Below are 19,801 nucleotides of genomic sequence, written 5' to 3'. Positions count from 1 at the left end.
CTTGGGCTTCCCAGTTTCCAGAATAGTGAAATTAATTTCTGTTGTTTATAAGCTACCCAATCTCTGCTATTTTGTTCTAGTACCCTGAATGGGCTAAAATGTCTCCTTTATACAGGTAGGAAAGTATTTTAGAATACATACCTCTTCATCTTTTCTAGATATTAGCAAATTGCTTTCCAAAATGATTTTGCCAATACTTAACGCCAACAGAAAATGAAGTTCCTACTGCTCCACATCCTTTCCAGTGTCTGGTATTGCCAAATATTTTCCCCCCAAATTATTGAGTGTGCAAAGTTATATCTAAGCAGCCACCTCTATTTCAGTGAATATGGTCATTTCTAACACCTTTTATTATACTTTCTGTCCATTTATGTTTCTGCTTCAGTGATTTTCTTGCTGCTATTTTTATATATTTTTATACTAATTTGCTTGTGTTTATCTTTATGGATTTTCAGAAATTATGTATTTTCGGTATGAAACTTTTGTTGGTTGTGTTATATGCATCACAAATAATTTCTAAATCTTCTTTTGGAAATTTTAGTACTCTCTCTGGAGTAAATGACAGGTAAGTTTACTGTCCAGTTTAAAAAATATAATAATGTTTCCTTCCAGAGAAATGGTATGACAGGCTTACTGCCCATTGTAAGAGATCCAAACTCTCTAAGTTCAAAGTTCTTCTCTGACAATGCAAGACACTGTGTGTGCAGGTATCAGCTGGCTGTCTTCATGTCACCTTGTGGGAATCAGAGCTCAGAGAACCTGTACCAAAATGCCAATACTGTGGCTACTGCTTTTGGTGTGAAGAGTAAATACAATGTTTTTTTTTTTGTTCCTGACCCAAGGTTAGGCTGGTAGGCTGATCTGATAGCTTGTATGAATGGTAAAATCTCAGAAACTTCACAGTTCTTGACATCTTTTTCTATTAATAAAATAAGGCATACCAATTTTACTGATCTTTTCAAAGAGCTAATTTTTTATTTTATTGGTTATTGTTTTTTTGAGTTTTATTTCATTGATTTCTGCTCTGATATTTATTTGTTTTTACCTATTTTGCCTAGCCTCTTGAGATTCTTAGTGTAGGGGCAGTGGGTGGCTCAGCTGATTAAGCATCTCACTCTTGATGATGGCTCAAGTCATGATCTCTGGGTCATGGGATTGAGTCTGCTTGTCCTTCTCCCTCTGCTCCTTCTCCCATTCTCTCTCTCTCTCTCTCTCTCACACATTCTTAAATAAATAAATAAATAAATAAATAAAATCTTTAAAAAAAAGATTCTTAGAGTATATCCTAAGGTCTTTGATATGAGATCTTTTTTCATTTCTAATATAGCTATATAGTGCTATAAATTTCTCCTTAGTTACTGCTTCAGCTGTATCACATGGATTTTGATATGTTTGTATTTCATCCTTTTTTCAGTTCAGAATAGTTTCTAATTTCTTGTTTGGCTCATGAATTACTTAAAAGTGTATTATTTAGTTTTCAAGTATTGGGAATTTTCCAGAGATATTTCTGTTACTGATTTCTAATTTAATTCCACTAGGGTCAGAGAATATATTTTGTATTATTTGACTCCTTTTAAATGTATTGAGACTCATTTTTTTCACCTAGGATGTGATTTCTTGTGGTAAATATTCAAGGTGTGCACTTTAAAGTAATGTATATTTTGCTGTTGCTGAGTGGAGTGTACTATAAATGTCCATTAGTTCAAGTCTACTGATAGTGCTGTCCAGATCCCTTATATACTTATTGGGGTTCTCTCTACTTGTTTTACCAATTTTTAAAGTGACGAGTATAAAATATCTGACTATATTACTATAATTATGAGTGTGTCTACTTCTCCTTAGAGTTGTATTATTTTTGCTTTCATGTATTTTGAATCTCTGTTATTGCATCTTCATTTTGGCACCTTCACTTTTTAGAAGCCCATCTGTGCATTCAAAAGTGTATTTAATATAATTTCTCTAATATTTGAAATGCTTTTTGGCCTAGAAATTTTAAGAATAACTAGTCTGCTATACAGTTAAAACTTCACGTATTTTCTGTTTGTTTGTTTTTTTTTTTCCTTATCAGTTAAGAAATACTGTGCTCTCATTTAACTCATAAAATAATCTTTCGGTTTGTTGAGATTCTTTTAAAATTTAATCCATTTTTTTTCTTGAAGCCACATTTTTGGAATCCCCTTGGTTTCCTGTTCTAATTTGAACTTATTTCTTCCTAACCCTTCTTCACAGAAGTAAGTCAGGGATTTTGTTTTTAATCTCCATGGCTAGTTATGTACATGTCTCTGATTTTGGTCACTAACTACTTTTTTTGTTTTTTAGGTATACTGACTCATGTAATTATTATTTTTATTTATTTATTTTTCATGTAATTATTTTAGAAGAGTATTTGAGTGGTATGCTTTCTGAATTTGGTGCCTCTGAATATGTTTTCATTTATCTTTGCTATTTGCCAGGTGTGGACTCGTAAGTTTAAAACTATTTGCCTGTCAATTACATGGTGCTAGTATAACCTTAATATGAAAAACAATGAAGTTAGTGCCACAAATATTTCAAACATTACAGTCATGAATAAGGATGTAAAGTTTCTAAAAAAAAATGAACACTTGCGATGTGTAAAACAATAATGTTCTATAACAAATTATTTGGAAAATAGTTCATGATCAGTAAACCTACTGAAATAAATGATTACAGTGCAATCTAAAGGAGAAAAGTCATGCCGTAGCATCAATAATGATAAATGTTAAAAATTTAATAGAGCAGTTACTATGTGCCTGATACTGTTTTAAGTCTTTATGTATATTAGCTCATTTAATTCTTACGTCAACTGTGTGAGAGAGATGATATTATTATGTTCCTTTATACAGGAGGAAACAGATACATAATAGTAACTTGCAAAAGATCATATAATTCCTTAAATGAAAGAACAGGGATTCAAACTCAAGTAGTCTGGATCCAGTCTATGTTGTACTTTATCTTGGCATCAACAGATACTAAAAATCATTCTATACATTTTTGTCAACATGCCAATAAAATATATGAGGTAATAAGAATGAAGAAACTACTTATTATAATAAAGATAATTTGTCTGAACATAGAATTAAAACAAAAGAGATAGAACATGTGAGAAATAAGAGATAAATTAGATAAATTTTTATGCTATATTTAGGATTATTTTCTCAACTTCTCCCCAGAACTCATATAGAATGTTTTGTTTTGGCAAGCATATTTTAATTTCTTAGAATACTTTCTTGTTATCTTATTTCTCTGTCTCCTGTCAGAATTTTTTTAGTTTAGTTTAATTTTGTGAATGCAACATCTCAAATTCTTCTCAACAGATTAATTAGGAAAAAAAAGTTGAGTGTTATTCCTTGAATTCTATTCTTTTCTTTCCAATGTGATTTGTTTTATTTTAGTTCTATTAATACAACTTGTAGATGTTAGTTATAAACCAGAAAAGAAAAATGATTTGAATTCTCTACTTTAACAGAAATAACTTTGATGCTGCCTGAGGCTGAATATTATATTGCTCAAGGATTTAAATAACTAGCTGTTCTGCATAGCTTATTGTTCAATTTAATTTTATGAAACATTTAATGTAGTAATTAAGTATTTTGGGATATAACTGTGTAATTAGTATACTATGAGATCTTAAATATCAATACATGACAGAAGTGAGATAGTGAGAAAAAGGGCAAATAAGTTTTCATGACAAAATTCACCCACACTTAAGAATAGTCCTCGTTTTTTACATTGCAATATTATTGGTAAGCTAGCCTATGTGTGACGGCTTGAAATATCTTGGCATAATTAGGAAATCATCTGTGACTTGAAACCTAAGAATATAACCTCAAGGACTATGGTATTTGGCTCATAAAGTAGTAATGGTGGAGTGCTTGCATTTTATAGAGATCTTTCACTGTGCTTCGTCTTTGAGAACAGAATTCAGATGTAGACTATCTCATTAAAGAAAAATCCGGTGTTTATTAAGTAAATTATCTAGAATTGTAGATGAAGGCTCAGGGAAGGTAAAATCAGTGCTTTCAGAGCAATGACTAACTTATCTCTGACTATTCTGGTAAATGCTCATAGGGGTGAGGTTGCGATTACCCAGACCTGTCTGCTAGCTAAAGACATTACATTCGGATGGAGTTCAGGAAAATAACTTGTCAAAGAAAGGAAACTGAAGCTTCAGTTGATTTAACCTCTTCTTTTTAGAAACCTTATTTTCTGCCGACCTTATTGGCATTATTTCCATTTTCTGTTCTTGAGTGTGCAGGAGTGCCTGCAACCTCTTGATGGGGGTTCCTACCCACTGGGTGGCCGCAGCAGGGGGGGCTGCAGCCTTGGGTGGGGGTCCTCGCGCTCGGGCTCCAGGCGGGAACCTCTGAGCAAGCGCAGAGGGCACCTGTAACTTCCGCCTGGCTGCGGCGGGCTGCGGGCTCCCGCTGAGTAGTGGCAAGTCTGAGATGGAGCAGCCGGCTCACCCAAAGTTCCTCCTTGCTCACAGCCTCTTCAGCAGCGGCCTGCTCTTCTTTTCAGTCTCTTCAGGATCTCTGCGAAGTAGAGCCCAGGGCTGACATTCTGCGGTAGCAGAGGGAGATGGTGCCACCAACTAGTGCTCCCCACGCCGCGGTGGACCCACTGAGTGAGCTCCCTTGTTGCTGGAGGTGGCAGTGGCCACGTGGAGCAGACCAGGGTCCGGTTAAAGTAAGACGCCTCTGTGAGAGGCTGGCGGTCGCCCCAGGATCAGTAACCGGGGAAGCTGGGCTCCCAGAAGGCTGCCTCCTTCTGCCTAGAGAAGGTTCCAGGACCAAGCGGCCAGCAATAGGAGTGGTTCCGGTGGCAGCCGCAAACTTCAGCACTGCTCGCTGGCCACTGTTCCCGGAGGGCATACTGAGTGCAGCTGGCTTTTCAGTGGCAACAATGGCAAGAGCTGCCATCAGAAGCCTCTCCCAGGTCCTCGTGAGATTTACGAGGTAATGACATCACTTTTCCTTTTCTAGGTGATGGTTTCAGTTGGAAGTCCAGGTTGGAGCCAACCAAGTGAGTTCCTGCTACAAGGAATTTGAGGGCATCCTGCTTCTTTCTTTGCAGGACATCAAGGGTTCTGACACTGTGAAAGTTTCCTGTTATTATGGGAACCCAGGAAAACACCTGTGTGGACTGTGCCCCAACAGTGCAGAAAAGCTCACCTCTTCTAATTTGTAAATCAGAAGGCACTTTCTACAAAATTTTGCAAAGATGCTTTTTACATATATATATACATATATATATGTATATACATAGATATATATATAATCATTTTGACTGCTGATGCATTCTGTGTTTAGACACACATAACTTTATATTGGAAGACTGTCAGTAAAATCATAGTGCCCATTTTTAAAGACTGGCTTTAGGGGTGCTTGGGTGGGTCAGTAGGTTGAGCCTCTGACTCTTGATTTGTGTTCAGGTGCTAATCTGATAGTCTTGGAATCAAGCCCTGTATCAGGCTCCCCCATCAGTGGGGAGTCTGCTTGAGATTCTCTCTCTTCCTCTCCCTCTGCCCCCCATGCCCCGCACATTCTCTCTCTCTCTAATAAATCTTTAAAACAAATAAACAAACAAAAAAACAAAAAAAAAACCGGCATTAAATCTGGAAAATATGTTTCTCAGTTTCTTCAACTGTCAAATGGGAATATTACCTACTGCATGGGCTCTTTGTAAGAATTTTTAAAAGGTAAACTGTATAAACTCTATGGACCGGCAACAGTGTCTAACACATGGTAAGTACTCAATAAATATAAGATATTATCATTTCTCTACTACCTATGAATATCTCTACTTTAAACTTCAAGGTAACAAGCAAGGTTTCTTGCATGGAGGAACAAAACTACATGTGGGTTTCCAAACAAGCAAGAAGAGATATTGCTTTTAAGTGTATTTTTCTTAGCAGCTTGCAGATAGCAATAGCTGTTATGGAGCTCATACTCAAGGTCTGTGCTTGTTTCAAAGAAAGCTCACCATGTGTTGGGAGCTTGGCAGATGACTCAGTTCTGATTCCTTTTATGTTCACTTTCTCTCATTTTTCTTCTAAAATGCACAAGCAGCACAGCATCAATTTCTCTCTCTCTCTCCCTTTCTTCTTCCCCCCACCTTCACACACTCCCTTCCCTCAACACACACACACACACACACACACACACACATGCACACGCACACACACGCACACAAGCATCCACATTAGTTTCATATTATTTATCTTTTAATCCCCAAAGGATTCACGGAGCAGTCTGTGTGCAGCTGCTGTGTTTTCTTCTGGTTAAATTGGCGGTTACCTACTGTGTGGAGTTGCTAGGAGAAGGTGAATAAGCATGATTACAGCATCATTGATGTACATAGTCTTTCAGTAACAACCTGTGGAGCTCTGTGGTTTGTCTTCTGTATGGCTCTATGTGTTATTTCCTCATTGTTGTCATTAATATTTGTTGCCTTTATTGTTAGAACATGATAATATCTTTAACTGTTGGTTCCAGATCAATTAAGAGACAAAAACCTTGGCATTTAAAACAGGCACTTTTTTCTCAGGGTGGTGCTGCTGACACTGGTTCCTACCATCTGCTTTCTTATTACATCCTGCCCTCCTTCCATTGGTAGAGACGAATTCAGCTTCTTCTGGTGCGCTAAAGTCATTCACGTTTCTCTTGTGCATAATAGATCTTGTAAACTGTAGGAATTCTGATGTGCTTCAGTGCACCGAACGGTAACAGATGAGCTGCTTTTGGGGAGAGCTGGAGCGCTCAGTCGGTCAGTAGTACAGTAGCAGGCTCACACGTGCGGATTGTTCCTGTGAGGTCAGAGGATCTGTTTATATTGCTGTCTGCTTGGGGGGTGGGGGGAGGGCGGGTGATGAGAGCAGTGGATATGCCTGTCAAAGTCAATAGCAATTCTGGCAGAAGCTGCCCTCAGCTTTGTAAATCTGTAACATTTTGATAGATGAGAGATGCTACTATATAACTGTTTGAGATCTGTAGTGGACTGAGGAATGCTTGTTCTAGCTGCTGAAACTGACTGTAACTATACTGCCCTAGGAGTATCATCATGGGGTCAACTGCTACAGAAATTGAAGAATTAGAAAACACCACTTTTAAGTATCTCATAGGAGAACACACCGAAAAAATGTGGCAACGCCTGAAAGGAATGTGAGTAAGCTCTTTGCTTGGTTCTGTGTTTTTATTTCCCACACCCCACCCAGAATTTGACTATTAACATGACTAATTGTTCTTACTATCTGAATTTGTGGACTGGTGTTTCCTTTAGAAAGATTTTCTCTTAGAAAATAAAATGTTAGTCTCAGCTAATAACCTGCTTGAAGGATGACTGGTAATCTTTCTTGCACCTGTATATTTAATATAAATTAAGGTAACTCCCTGAGAATTCATTTCACTGTTATAACACATGGCTTCTTTTATACATTCTGTTTGTATTCTTTAGATATGTGATTTAGATATGCAGAAATGTAACTAGGAAAGCTACTTGCCAGGTTACCTGCAGAAAAAAAAAATTTCCTTTGGAAAAATAGAAATATTACCACTGGTAGTTATTTCTCTGTGATTATATTTTGAAAAAGCAAGAGCAGGATTAATGTGATACTAAATATTTATACTGCATTGTCCTTAGTCTTTGTCTTGATATTTCTTTAAGCAAAAATGTGGTAAAAACACTAGTAGCATTCCAAACTTACTGGAGAGTTTTAGATTTAAATTAACCAATTCACTTCTGAGAATACAGAATAGCTCATGGTATAAAACTGAGATGGGTCAAGAGATGTGCTTATGTCAAACATGAAATGTAAGTACCTGAGTTAAACTTTACTTGCATTGCTACTCACCTTGCTATTTAAACAACATTTAAGTTTTTTGTTGTGTATGCTACTAAGTTCTGTTTAGTTCTCCAGAACCCTATGTTTACAAGCTTTATTTTAGTTATGCCATAATTTAAAAAATTAACTTTGGGGTGCCTGGGTAGCTCAGTCATTAAGCGTCTGCCTTAGGCTTAGGTCATGATCACAGGATCCTGGGATGGAGCCCCATATGGGGCTCCCTGCTTGGTGGGAAGCCTGCTTCTCCCTCTCCCAGTCCCTCTGCTTGTGTTCCCTCTCTCACTGTGTCTCTGTCAAATAAATAAATAAAATCTCTTTAAAAAAGAAAAATCAACTTTAACATTTCAATAAAAATGTGTAAAATGAATATTTACAGGCTATTGCAATTGCTTAACGTATTTGCAGATCTCAAATGAAAACATATTTGCTTTTCTGTAATAATAGCTGAAGGAATCTTTTAATATGCAAAATATAGATTTTCTAGGATTTGTAGTTCTATGGTTTGTTTACATACTATTATATACAGTGCAACATCTGAATAAATTCGATGTTGCTGTTTTGATATAAGATTTTTTAAAAGAAAAATTATGTCAAACTTTGCTTAGAGGAAAAACTACTTCCTTCCATTTGAATGCATTTAGTGATGTTTAGCTATTTAAAGAGCATTCTCTGGATGTTTTCTTTCATTTAAAGTTATACATGGCATTACACTACCCTAAGATAAGAGCACACTAATAATGCAAACAACATTTAACAGAGAATAACTTAAAAAGGGAAGCCATCTTACATCATTTGAATGAATTAGAGAAATTAGAGAAATAAGAACCATTGAAGATTTAAAATTACAGTTTTTTTTGGTGAGTTTGTTCTCTAGGTAAACAAATAATCCTGTAAGAGCAAATAAAAACTTACAAAGTTAATTAGCATAGATGAAAATTAAACATTGGCAGTCATCAGATGATTTGTGTCCTAACCTAATTAGTAGATGAACATCTGTACCGGAAAAATTATAGATCATATTATAACCTATTTTAGATTTTCTTCCCTCTATCAGGACAGGATTTTTTTGCTTGTTTGTTTTGTTTGTATTTGTTTTATTTTCCTATAGTTACTTAAATGTATGAATATATGTAGTTACTTAAATGTATGTGTGTATGATAGTGAATTTGTGCCTATGTCTTTAAGAAATTTGAAAAGTGACTTTGTGTTTACTTAACATTTTAGAGCAAAATTATCTGACTTTCACTTTATCAAATGATCTCAAAGATCGATCTCATTTTGTTTCAGTAGAGAGTGACAGCCATTCAACAGTAGACCTTCGACACTTGATAGTCAATGTTGATGTAGGATAAAATATACATGTATGTACTAAGGAAATTTGGTGTGTATCCACATAAAGACACTGAATGACCACTTAGGGAAAAAAATTACTGAAACAAGTTTTTTAAAAAATAATCATCATTACTGAACTTGATTGAAATGACTGATTGCCTCTGTATCATAGAAAGAAGGAATTTGCATTTTGGTACTATAGTTTAACTTTTACTTTGACTTAAGACATTTCCAGTATTCTAGGTTTAGAACCGTCACAACAAGAAGCTCTAAATTTAAAACCTGCATTACTAATGACAGCTAAATCTTTAATTATGGTCTTTTGTGTAGTCTGTATTCACAGCAGTGATATGAGGGTCTCCTTATACCATTGCTGGAATTGTCTTGCCTATTTAAAATGTAATATTGACTCAAACAGAGTTTTTAGCTTATCAAAATCTCTGCTCCTAGAATTCTACTTTTTAAGTGTTGGCAATTAAAATTACACTACTCATGAAAGCTCTCAAACAGTTTTACAATAATATCCTTGGTTTATTAAAGAAGACCCAGTGAAGACCTTTATATATTTGGAAAGTAATTTTTTTCACTCTTAACCATATCTAACTTCACAAATACATTGATTTGTCTCAACAGGACATTCTGTTTTTAAGTAGGTTTGTAATACATACATTTTTGAGGTTAAATAAAAATAAAGACAAAGGTTAAAATAAAGCTTATTCAACTATACTTTAAATATGGAAACATGAGCTACTTATTTACAGAAGATATAAGGAATCTCATATAACATAACATCTTAAATCACTTTTCTGAGTCCATAGAAATAGTTTTTAAATTTTGTAAGAAATGTGAAAACATCAGTAAACTAAATTAAAATATCAGTTATTCCTTACCATTTTATTGATTTTTTTTCATTGAGTTTCTTTTAAATCTTCTTCATGTAATATTTAATTGAGACCCCATATTCAGTGATGTGCCAAAAAATCTCGTATTCCTTTGTGGAAACAAGGGTGAAACACTTTCTTCTTCTGATTCCTGATGTATATTTGTATGCTTGATTCTATTAATTTTATTTTATAATTATGGCTTTTTTCTTTGCTTTCTTGAATCCATATTCTACCACTAATATGTCTCTCAACGTGACAATTTAGATTTTACACTATGACTCATCATCCATTATGGCGGAAATGTTAGCAAATGACTATGGCATCATACCCTTCACAAACAACATTTAAAAAGAATCATATACTTGTCCATAAATGATCAATTGTTTAGGACAAGAAAATACTTCCTATTTCTTCTGCCATCGCAATACCTAATGAAATTTCTGGTTCAGAAGTTTTCTGTGACTCTTTACTACTACTTCCTACATACTAAGGAAATTTTTCTAACTCTAATCTTTGCAAAGATTGTTAAGTGTATTCATTCCCATGAAGAAAAGTTGCCTGTCTTTTCATTTATGCAGGGTTTTTTTTCCAGTTTTAGAAATAATTATTTTTTTTCTGTGTCATGGTACTATTTTTTTTTCTTTTTTAAAGGTAAAAATTGCTCTACAGCTGTGGATTAAAAAAAAAAAACAAAAAACAAAAACCATATTTTGAAACATTGGTGGTGCTCTTTCCAGTTGATGCCATTGTTCTAAGAGTTCTATCTAAGGGGGACAACATTTCCAGAAAACTGTGATCAAGTAGAAATTCCAGTGAACATGGCACTATAGCAAAAACTAAATCAGAATGTTATCTTATTCAGTTGTTCAACAGAATGGAGGAAAACAAACTGCTCAAAACTGTAACCCAAGATAAAAATCTGAGACTCACTACTTCATAGTACTTATTGCCAATTCTTCCAGTTTTTATAAATGTAGGACTAGGACCTATGAAAATTTTACTGTTGGAAACTACCTTAATATATGAGAATTAGTTTTTCACATCTAGATGCTTACCTTCCTATCTTTCCATATCTAGACAGATATCCAGATATTAAGATCTAGAACTGTGAACACAACAGTTGAAAGACTCCAGCTTCTTTTCTTTCTTTCTTCCTCTGATGGGTGGTGAACATGATGATCATGGAGTGTAATGAAAGAATAAAACATAGAGAAGCAGAAAGTGAAGGAGAAAGGAAGAAATGTGTAATAACTTTATGACAAATTTAAAGTAACTGTTATTGAAGAGGGCAGTGTGCTGAGCAGCTCTCAGAAACAGTTGCCTAAACCCTTATCACCAAGAAAATGTAGCAGAAATACATACTTAAAATAAAAATTGGCAAAATCAGGTAAAATGACAGGAGCTATTAGCACCATATTCCCCAACTGGAATCATGCTTAGGGTGAAGCAGCATTGTAGAAGAGGAAATCTGATTCCTTTACTGTCCTGCCTTCTAGAACCCTCTCTTCAAAGTTCCACATCCTTCACATGGTGTCCTTGTACCTGCTCAACATTTGGAGCCTTCTGTCATGCCTCTTCCTCTGTGGCCCCCTCCCAATCAGGCTCAAGGTTGCCCCAAAGAAATGCTTTTACTGCCTGTCTGCCTTGGCTCATGTTGTTCTCTCTTCTCGAAGGAATCACTCCTTTCTCCTTTCTCAGCCAGGGCTGCTCTTATTCCCTGTGATACTTTTAGAGATGTGTGGGGATGTTTTTGGTTATTGCAGTGCCTGAGGGTGTTTCTGTATTCCGTGGACCACATGGTTCAGGCATGATAAATGCCCTCCAGAGCTTGGGAAATTCCTTTGTCAGGAAGGAGTATCCTACTCAAAATCCTAATAGGGATGTTATTAAGTAATGCTCAAAGATCTCTTATCAAATTTCACTTGCAAAGGAAATCCATCCTGACCCTCCATACTGGGTTAGTTTCCTATATTTGGCTCATGAAGAATGTGGACTTCCCTTTTCATTACAAAATCTACCTTCACTATTTGGCCACGCATTCCTCAGGGCAAGAATCATGTTCATTGTGTCTGCTTTTGGATCCCTAGCATCTAGCACAGTGCCTGGCACATAGGAGATCATGCAATAAATCATTTTCAGTGAATGAATGAGTAAAAATTGGAATATTATAGCGGTTCTAACTTCAAAATTAGAGAGTCAGTCAGACTGTCAAAATAGGGCCTAAAGCCAGGTTGAAGGAGTAGAGATAGATTCACAGATAGAATAGGGATGAAGAAGATGGGAAGAAGTAATATGTGCTTATCATCTACTGGTTTTTAGAACTTCCCAAATATAACATGATTTCAAAAAATAAGTATCCTAGTTTTTAAACAACTGGTACCTGGTGAAACTTGCATTTAAATACAAATCTGCCTAATTCTAAAGCTCTTAAAGAAAAAAGATTTTATTCATTTATTTGAGAGAAAGAGAGAGAGAGAGAGTACAAGTGGGATGGGGGCCAGAGTGCAGAAAGAGTCAGAAGGCAGAGGGAGAAGCAGATTCCCTGCTGAGTGGGAAGCTCTTCCCAGGGCTTGATCCTAGGACCCAGAGATCAGGACCTGAACCAAAGGCAGACATTAATTGACTGAGCCACCCAGGTGCCCCTCTAAGGCTCTTATTCACCTTACTTTCAAAACAGAAAAGAAGACATTCTCAGAATGGTTACCTAGAAATATCACAGAAAAGGATGCAGATCCTTAAAACTCAGTCAATGGGCTTTGTGGTAGACGGAGTCATTGCCTCCCAGACATGGCCATGTCCTAATCCCTAGAATCTGTTAAAATATTACCTTACAATGTCATAGAGGAATTAAGGTAGCTAATCAGTTGACCTTGAAAGATGGAGATTAGCCTGAATTATCCAAGTGGGCCCAACGTAATCACAAAGGTTCTTAAAAGTGGAAGAGTGGGGCAGAAGAAGCGATCAGAGTGCTCTGATTTGAGAAAGACTCAACTTGCCGTCGTCGATTTTGAAGATGGAGGAAACAGGCTAGGAGCCAAGGTATGTGGGCAACCTTTAGAAGCTTGCAAAAGCAAGAGGCAGTTTCTTCTCTAAAGCCTCCAAAAAGAATGCAGCTCTGCCAAAACCTTAATTTTAGCTCAGTGAAACGTGCATCAAATTTTTGACCTATGGAACTGGAGCTAATTCATTTATGTTGTTCAAGCTACTGAGTTTATGGTAGCTTTAATGCAGCAATAGTGAGAAACTAAGTACATTCCTTCCATAGCAGAATACCAGAGTGCTTAATCAACATGACCATTTTTATATTCTTACCTTCTCCACCACCATTGCCTCCAACACACACAGTCTTGTACAGACGGATGCCCAGAGGGGGAGTTAGTCTCTGCTGCTCTATGGAGAAGTGGAGTAGATACTCTTTATCTTTAGCCATTAAATAATTCACGGTCTTCCATCTAACCCTGGTTTACATGCTCAGACCACCAATCTTCTTACTGATATTGAGAGCTTATTGTGGCTTCATTTCAAATACCATGGAAAAATGTTTATGTTCTTTTTTGTAAATTGTTGATAAATCTCCGTCTTTAGTTTCACATTGGTTTGATGGCTTTGGTTGATGGTTTAACGGATTAATCAGAAAAATAAGTTTAAAAACTTTCCATAGTCATAAAACTAAAGAAAACCATCTCACAAAATCTATTCTGGTATATAATCTTAATATAGGTTTCAGTCCGTATATAATATTACATTTATAGAATAGATATGGTTGAGGTAAAGTACCTTAAAGATTAAAAACCTGAACTCTGGAATCAGTCAGCTGTTTTCTAATAAATCTGTCCTTTAGCTCCATGATCATGGAAAATCTCTTAACTTTTCTAAATTTCACTTTCCTTGTTTGTAAAAATCCAATTATTTTATTCATCATTCATTCACTCATTTAATAAATACCCGCTGGTTGTATGCTGTATCAGGCACAAGCTTAGGCACAGAAACTTAACATTTTAGTAGAGGAAATGAATATCAAAATCAATAAAAAAATAAGTTAATAGAGAGTAAGAAGTGACCTGAAGAAAATGTACAAGGTGATGTGATCAGGAGTTACTTGAGAAGGCACTTTGGATAGGAATGATTTATCTTAGAACATGACTTTTCAACTGAGAAATAGACAAAAATTGATACCTATCTCATGAGATTGTGGGGTGGGGTGGAGCTAATGAATGATATCTCTAATGCAAGTTCAAGATTAAGTAAGGGATAGATTTAGGAGTCCAGCTGACAGAGATCAAAATGTTAGCCTCTTTGCAGACTGAATGTCTGTTGAAGGATAAGATTTTGCAGCTAAATAAGCCAGAACACCCTTGAATTCAATTTATCCACCCAAACTGCAGACCTCCTCAGCATGGGCAAAATCTCTCCTATATGTGCCTCATGGCCTCTAACAGATGAGACTGTGCTTTCTACATGCAGAATATCCTTTCCTCACCCCCTGAAAAGGATAATTTACACCCATAGGTGTAATTCTTTTTTTTTTTTTTTAAGATTTTTTATTTATTTGACAGACAGAGATCACAAGTAGGCAGAGAGGCAGGCAGAGAGAGAGGAAGGGAATCAGGCTCCCCGCTGAGCAGAGAGCCCTACTTGGGGCTCAATCCCAGGACCCAGAGATCATGACCTGAGCCAAAGGCAGAGGCTTTAACCCACTGAGCCACCCAGGCTCCCCCCACCCCCGCCACCCCATAGGTGTAATTCTTTATCCACAATTCCCCAACCAAATGTTCCTCCTCCTCCTTTGTGAAAGAATGTGAAAAGTAGCAAAGGGCAGCCTGGAAGGCTTTTCCAGTTGAAGGTCCTTCCACTCAAAAGGGAAGGATTAGGATCAGGGAATCTGGATATTGCCCAAATAAAGGTAGTGAAAAGAAATATAGCACAGTAGCTGGCATACAGTAATCTCTTCAAAATATTGTAATTATTGATATTTCCATAATTTTATCTATTCTTATATGTATGTCATCTCTGCTATTTAACAGCTTTATGATTTTCTCCAAGTTTTTTATTTTTCAATACCTTAGTTTTTGTACCTGTAAACTGGGAATGATATCATTACTTATCTCCTAGATATTGAAAAGATTAAATGAATAAATCTCATGAACTTCTTAGGTGAGTGTCCAGAATTCAAGAAATTCTAGCTGTTATTATTATTATTGCTAATGTTACATGCAAATGAAGAATTCTATTTTTTCAAGTAATTTTCTTATCAGAATCAGTGGAGAGAGTTGGGTTGTCAGTATGAGAAAGGAAGACCTTCTCTTAGGTCAGCAGAAGTGCCCTCAACAAGATTCCTGGGTTTTTATATTCAAGGATTTACATTTCCTTGGCGTAGGAGTGATGGGTGTGTCAGGAGAGAGAGCTGAGGAAGAGAAGTGACCTTTGAGTTTCACTGATAGAAGAATTGCCTGGACGGATTCAGTATCCTTAATTCAGCATCTTGTGGTAGTCTTAGGATGGATTTTAGGGCTCTATTATCATGTATAATGCAGGGCTAGTATGATTTCCTGAGTCACTCTGGCTTGAAAATCATTCTTTAGGTCTTTCCTTATCCCAGTCTAGGTCTGGTTCCCAAAGGAGTTGACTTCCAAGTAATTATTGTCATGTCCCACAGTCCTTCCTTTGCTGATTCATTTTAGAAAATACCAAGTTACCATTATATTATTAGATTTTGTCCCTTATTCTAACATATTTCAATCAGCTAATCAAATGTAAATATTTGAGCAAGTCTGATTCCCATCCAAAAGGTCTGTGCTGTAAGACTTTTGGATATGAAAGGAGCTGTTCACTAACATCATTGAACAGATGATAATGTTAAAGGCTCATGAGAATCCAGTATTCCAAATTTCCGGTCTAAGCAAGTATTAGGCATGAATAACTATTTATTAAGGAAGGATATAAAAGTGGTAATAGGTTATGTGAGGTATATAAATAAAACATTTTCTAGTTTCTCCTTTTAAACTAACTTCTTGAAATTGTTTAAAGAGACTGTATTTTATTTTATATTCTATAACATATTTTAAAACACACATTTTTATTAAATAGGGCCAGAAGATGCTTCAGTGCAGGTAATTTCTGCTAGGTAAAATTTTGATATTTATAGCTACTCACACTCGTTGATAATTAGTTGTGAAAAAATAGTACAGTCCTAAGTACAGTGTCCACAGGGCAAGAAAACAGAGGTCAACCTTAATTCATCTCTGCATAAGAGAGGAAGGTCAAAGGATTCTTGAAATTTTGTACATGAACAAGGTACTTGATTGAGAAGAAAATAAAAATAGACTTCTTATTAGAAAAGTAATAGTATGCAGGGATTCCTGGGTGGCTCCATCAGTTAAATGTCTGCCTTCAGCTCAGGACATGATCCCAGAGTCTGGGATCAAATCCCTCTCTGGCAGCCCCCCTGCTCAATGGGGAGTCTTCTTCTCCCTCTCCCTCCCCTAGCTCGTGCTCTCTCTCCCTTTCTCTCTCACTCAGTCTCTCACTCAAAAAGAAAGAAATAAAATATTTTTTTAAAAAAAGTAATACTATGCTGATTCTGGTCTGCTTACATGTGGACATTCTAAGATGTGTTTCAAATGACATTTGGAGCAAGATAAAACACTGAACAACTTATACGTCAATCGTATTTTTAGTTAACTTAAACTCATAATTGAATCATAGTAGTAATGGTATTTTATAATTTTTGTGCTTTATAATTTCTAAAAGATTTTTCTTTGGGTCTATGTGATTCAGCACAATTCTCCCATTTCTTCTGATGTGAAAACTGAGCCTCAAAGACACTAAATGACCTGACAAATGTTTCCTGGGTAGTAGTGGGAAGGCCAGATTCCTAAGCCCATATCTTTCTTTTCCAATCAACCCTGGCTTAGATAAGATAATTTCATTTAATACTCACTATAAAACCTGACATTTTACGAATTAAAAACTATTCTCTTGTTTTGATTTCGCCACAATCCTGCCATCTGTTTGCCTAGTTTTGCATACTCCAAAGGGAGTTATCACTTGGCATATGCTTTAGATGTCAGAAACTCCCCAATTCTATTTCTCTCCTTCTCCTAGGCATGTACTACTATTACTCCTTTAATCAAATTATTTTCAAAATAATCCTAGCTAGTATTTTCAAAGGAATGTGCTTTTTCTAATCTCTCTTGCCTCTTTGGAGCTTGGATACCTACAAAATTATTTTAATTTAGGTGGCCTTTGGTGTCCCAAACAACAGAAGAAAAAAAAAAAAACCCAAAACCCTGCACAGTAGAGACATCTGGGTGTCTGTCCCTGAAGATTTTATTTACCAGTAAGAGTAAAGCCATGGGTCCTATTGATTAAAACTAGGTATTTTATTCCTGCTGTGTTGCTTCTTCTTGTTCTAAGAGATTTTATGCATATAATAAAATTCTTTCCTGAAGTAAAGTGAGCAGAACTTTTTCTCCTTTTATTTTAGAAAAATCATCTAAATGGAGTTTATTCTGCTTTATTTCTGACAGAGAACATAAAGTATGTAAAGGCACACAGCATTTTTCTCACCTGTTTTCTGACTGCATTTGGAGTTGGTTATTAGATAGACTAAGGAGCTCCTCTTGAACTTTTAGAGCTCTCAAAATCTCCAGTATCTTCTACTAGTACCAACTGAAAAAGTATCTTTGTAAGTGTGACCCTTCGATATTTCACCCTCCAGCAAATTTCTGCCTTGATATCTCAGGTTTTCCAAAGAGCTCTCTGTTTGCCAGAAATTCTTTCGTGTTATTGTTCACTGTTATAATGTGGCCCAATTTGTGACTTCCAATATTCATCCACTCTTGGGTAATCCCTCCCATACAGACTTAGGTTGGCCATGCAGCTTGCTTTGGCCAACGGGATCTTAGCAAATGTGACACATGTGAAGGTTTGGAAAGGGCTTATGCATTGGAGTTTATTCTCTTTTGCTGCTCTTTGGAACTCTCCTATCAGCATGGGAAGAAATCTGGTCAAACCTCCTGGAGGACAAGCCTGTGAAGCAGATATAAACCATTCCAGCTGAGTTCCCCTTACACCAGCCAAACCATTAACCACTAGATATGTAAGTGAAGTCATCTGGGACGATCTGACTTCCTCAAAGTCATAAGGAAATAAGAAATGTTTGTTGTTTTTGGCCACTAGTTGCAAGATGGTTTATTGCACAAAAAAAGTCAACTGATATACACCAAAATCAAGCTCTTAGCTTCTACATTATTCAGATAATTCTTTTCTGGCTTTCAGAATTTTTTTTCCTACTACCATTCTGCTTTTTTTTTTTTTTAAACTTCCCATATCTCCTTTCATTTACTTCTTTGATCCAATCAAAAGATTATGAAAATAAAAAGCGATTTTCAGAAAATCAGTTCAATATAATTCTCTTCCACTTATTTCCAACAGCAACAGTATCAACTGCATGTTCCTACTTACAATATTTCTTCCAATGCATGATTTCTCAATGAGCTCTCTGCTGAAGTGTGTTTCTCTTAGGTTTCGTGAGCAAATATAATTTCCTACCAAACATTGAATAAGGCAGGGAAACTGCTTGGTTGTCTAAGGAAAGATGGTTCATATCCTGTTACCCTGGCAACAGGCACTGGGAAGACCAGGGCTCCCCACACATCCTGTTGCCCTGACAACAGGTCATGCAGGGCATGGGAAGGCCCAGTTTCCACTCTTCTAGGCCTCTTCTTTGCAACCACAAAGAAAAAGGAGAAAGTGATTTTCCATCTTGTTCCTCTTTACCTACATATTTCTTCTATTATCTGAATCATTCCAGTATAAGTTTATCTCTTCAGATGCAGGAGAGGGTATGAAAAACATGACCTTGATTTTATATTCATGAACTCTGAAACATTTGTTAATTTTTGATTGGGTCAAAGGAGTAAGTGATAGGGAAAAAAAGAGAGAGGGAGGGAATCAAAGCAATAGGGAGAATGAATTGTGGAAACCAGGTAAGTACTTTGTGAATAATGCAGAGCCAAGAACTAATTTGGGGTATTTGTCACTTAGTTACATTTGTTAGACTTAGGTAAGTTTTAGGGTGTTCATTGGAGAAAGTCACATATATGAAATGATCATTTATTTTGTTACTTCTATTTTGTGAGCAGACAATGTATAACCAAATACCATATGATAATATGTTATAAAATTTTTATAAACTTAATTTGCAATTTTGCATAAATTTTCCCTTTTTTATTTTTATTCAGCTTTTCTTTTCTTTCATTACTTATCCTTTCTTACCATACAGAGTTCATAAGGAAGCAATCTGGTTCAATTCTTCTTTTCCTTCCTTCTCTCTTTGTTCCTTAAGCAATTGTTTTGATTGTATTAAAGAAATACACTTTACATTTATTTTTGGAGCTCTATATTGCTTTGTCTTCACAATTTATGGTTTATATAAAATAGTTGCCCATTCAAAACTGACATATACCATTAGTTCTGCTATTATCAATCTCTATCAATTTTTCTGATTTAAAATAAAATTTTAGCTGACTCCTTTGTTTTTAAAGATAGAATAACAGCTTTAAATTCTGTAAAACAGAAGTCTTTGCTTTTGTAAGCCAGAAGTCTTATTGGTGAAGAGAAAATGTCTGGCAAAGTCTTCTCTTAAAAAACTGGACAAAGGGATTTGTGGAGAAAAGATCTTCAATTTAAACGGAGTGAAAAAGAGGTATAGGCTGGTGGA

The 19,801-nt window shown here is 36.0% G+C and overlaps 1 protein-coding gene across 5 annotated transcripts in view; it reads left to right on the top strand.

Moving 5' to 3' along the window:
* Positions 1–6,204: 6,204 nt before the first annotated feature.
* PDE1A (phosphodiesterase 1A) overlaps positions 6,205–19,801 on the top strand; it is a 337,449-nt gene continuing 323,852 nt past the window's right edge. For 2 of the 5 annotated variants that reach the window (XM_032856065.1, XM_032856063.1), the window contains exons 1-2: positions 6,664–6,833; positions 7,071–7,181. In XM_032856065.1, the coding sequence (XP_032711956.1) occupies positions 7,081–7,181 (101 nt within the window). In that variant the 5' untranslated portion in view covers positions 6,664–6,833; positions 7,071–7,080. The other 3 variants (XM_032856066.1, XM_032856068.1, XM_032856064.1) reach the window with 3 other exon arrangements.

Source organism: Lontra canadensis, unplaced genomic scaffold (genome assembly GCF_010015895.1).
Source record: "Lontra canadensis isolate GAN:19392208 unplaced genomic scaffold, GSC_riverotter_1.0 scaffold11, whole genome shotgun sequence".
Classification (NCBI taxonomy): domain Eukaryota; kingdom Metazoa; phylum Chordata; class Mammalia; order Carnivora; family Mustelidae; genus Lontra; species Lontra canadensis.
This window is presented reverse-complemented; position numbering and strand designations above follow the sequence as displayed.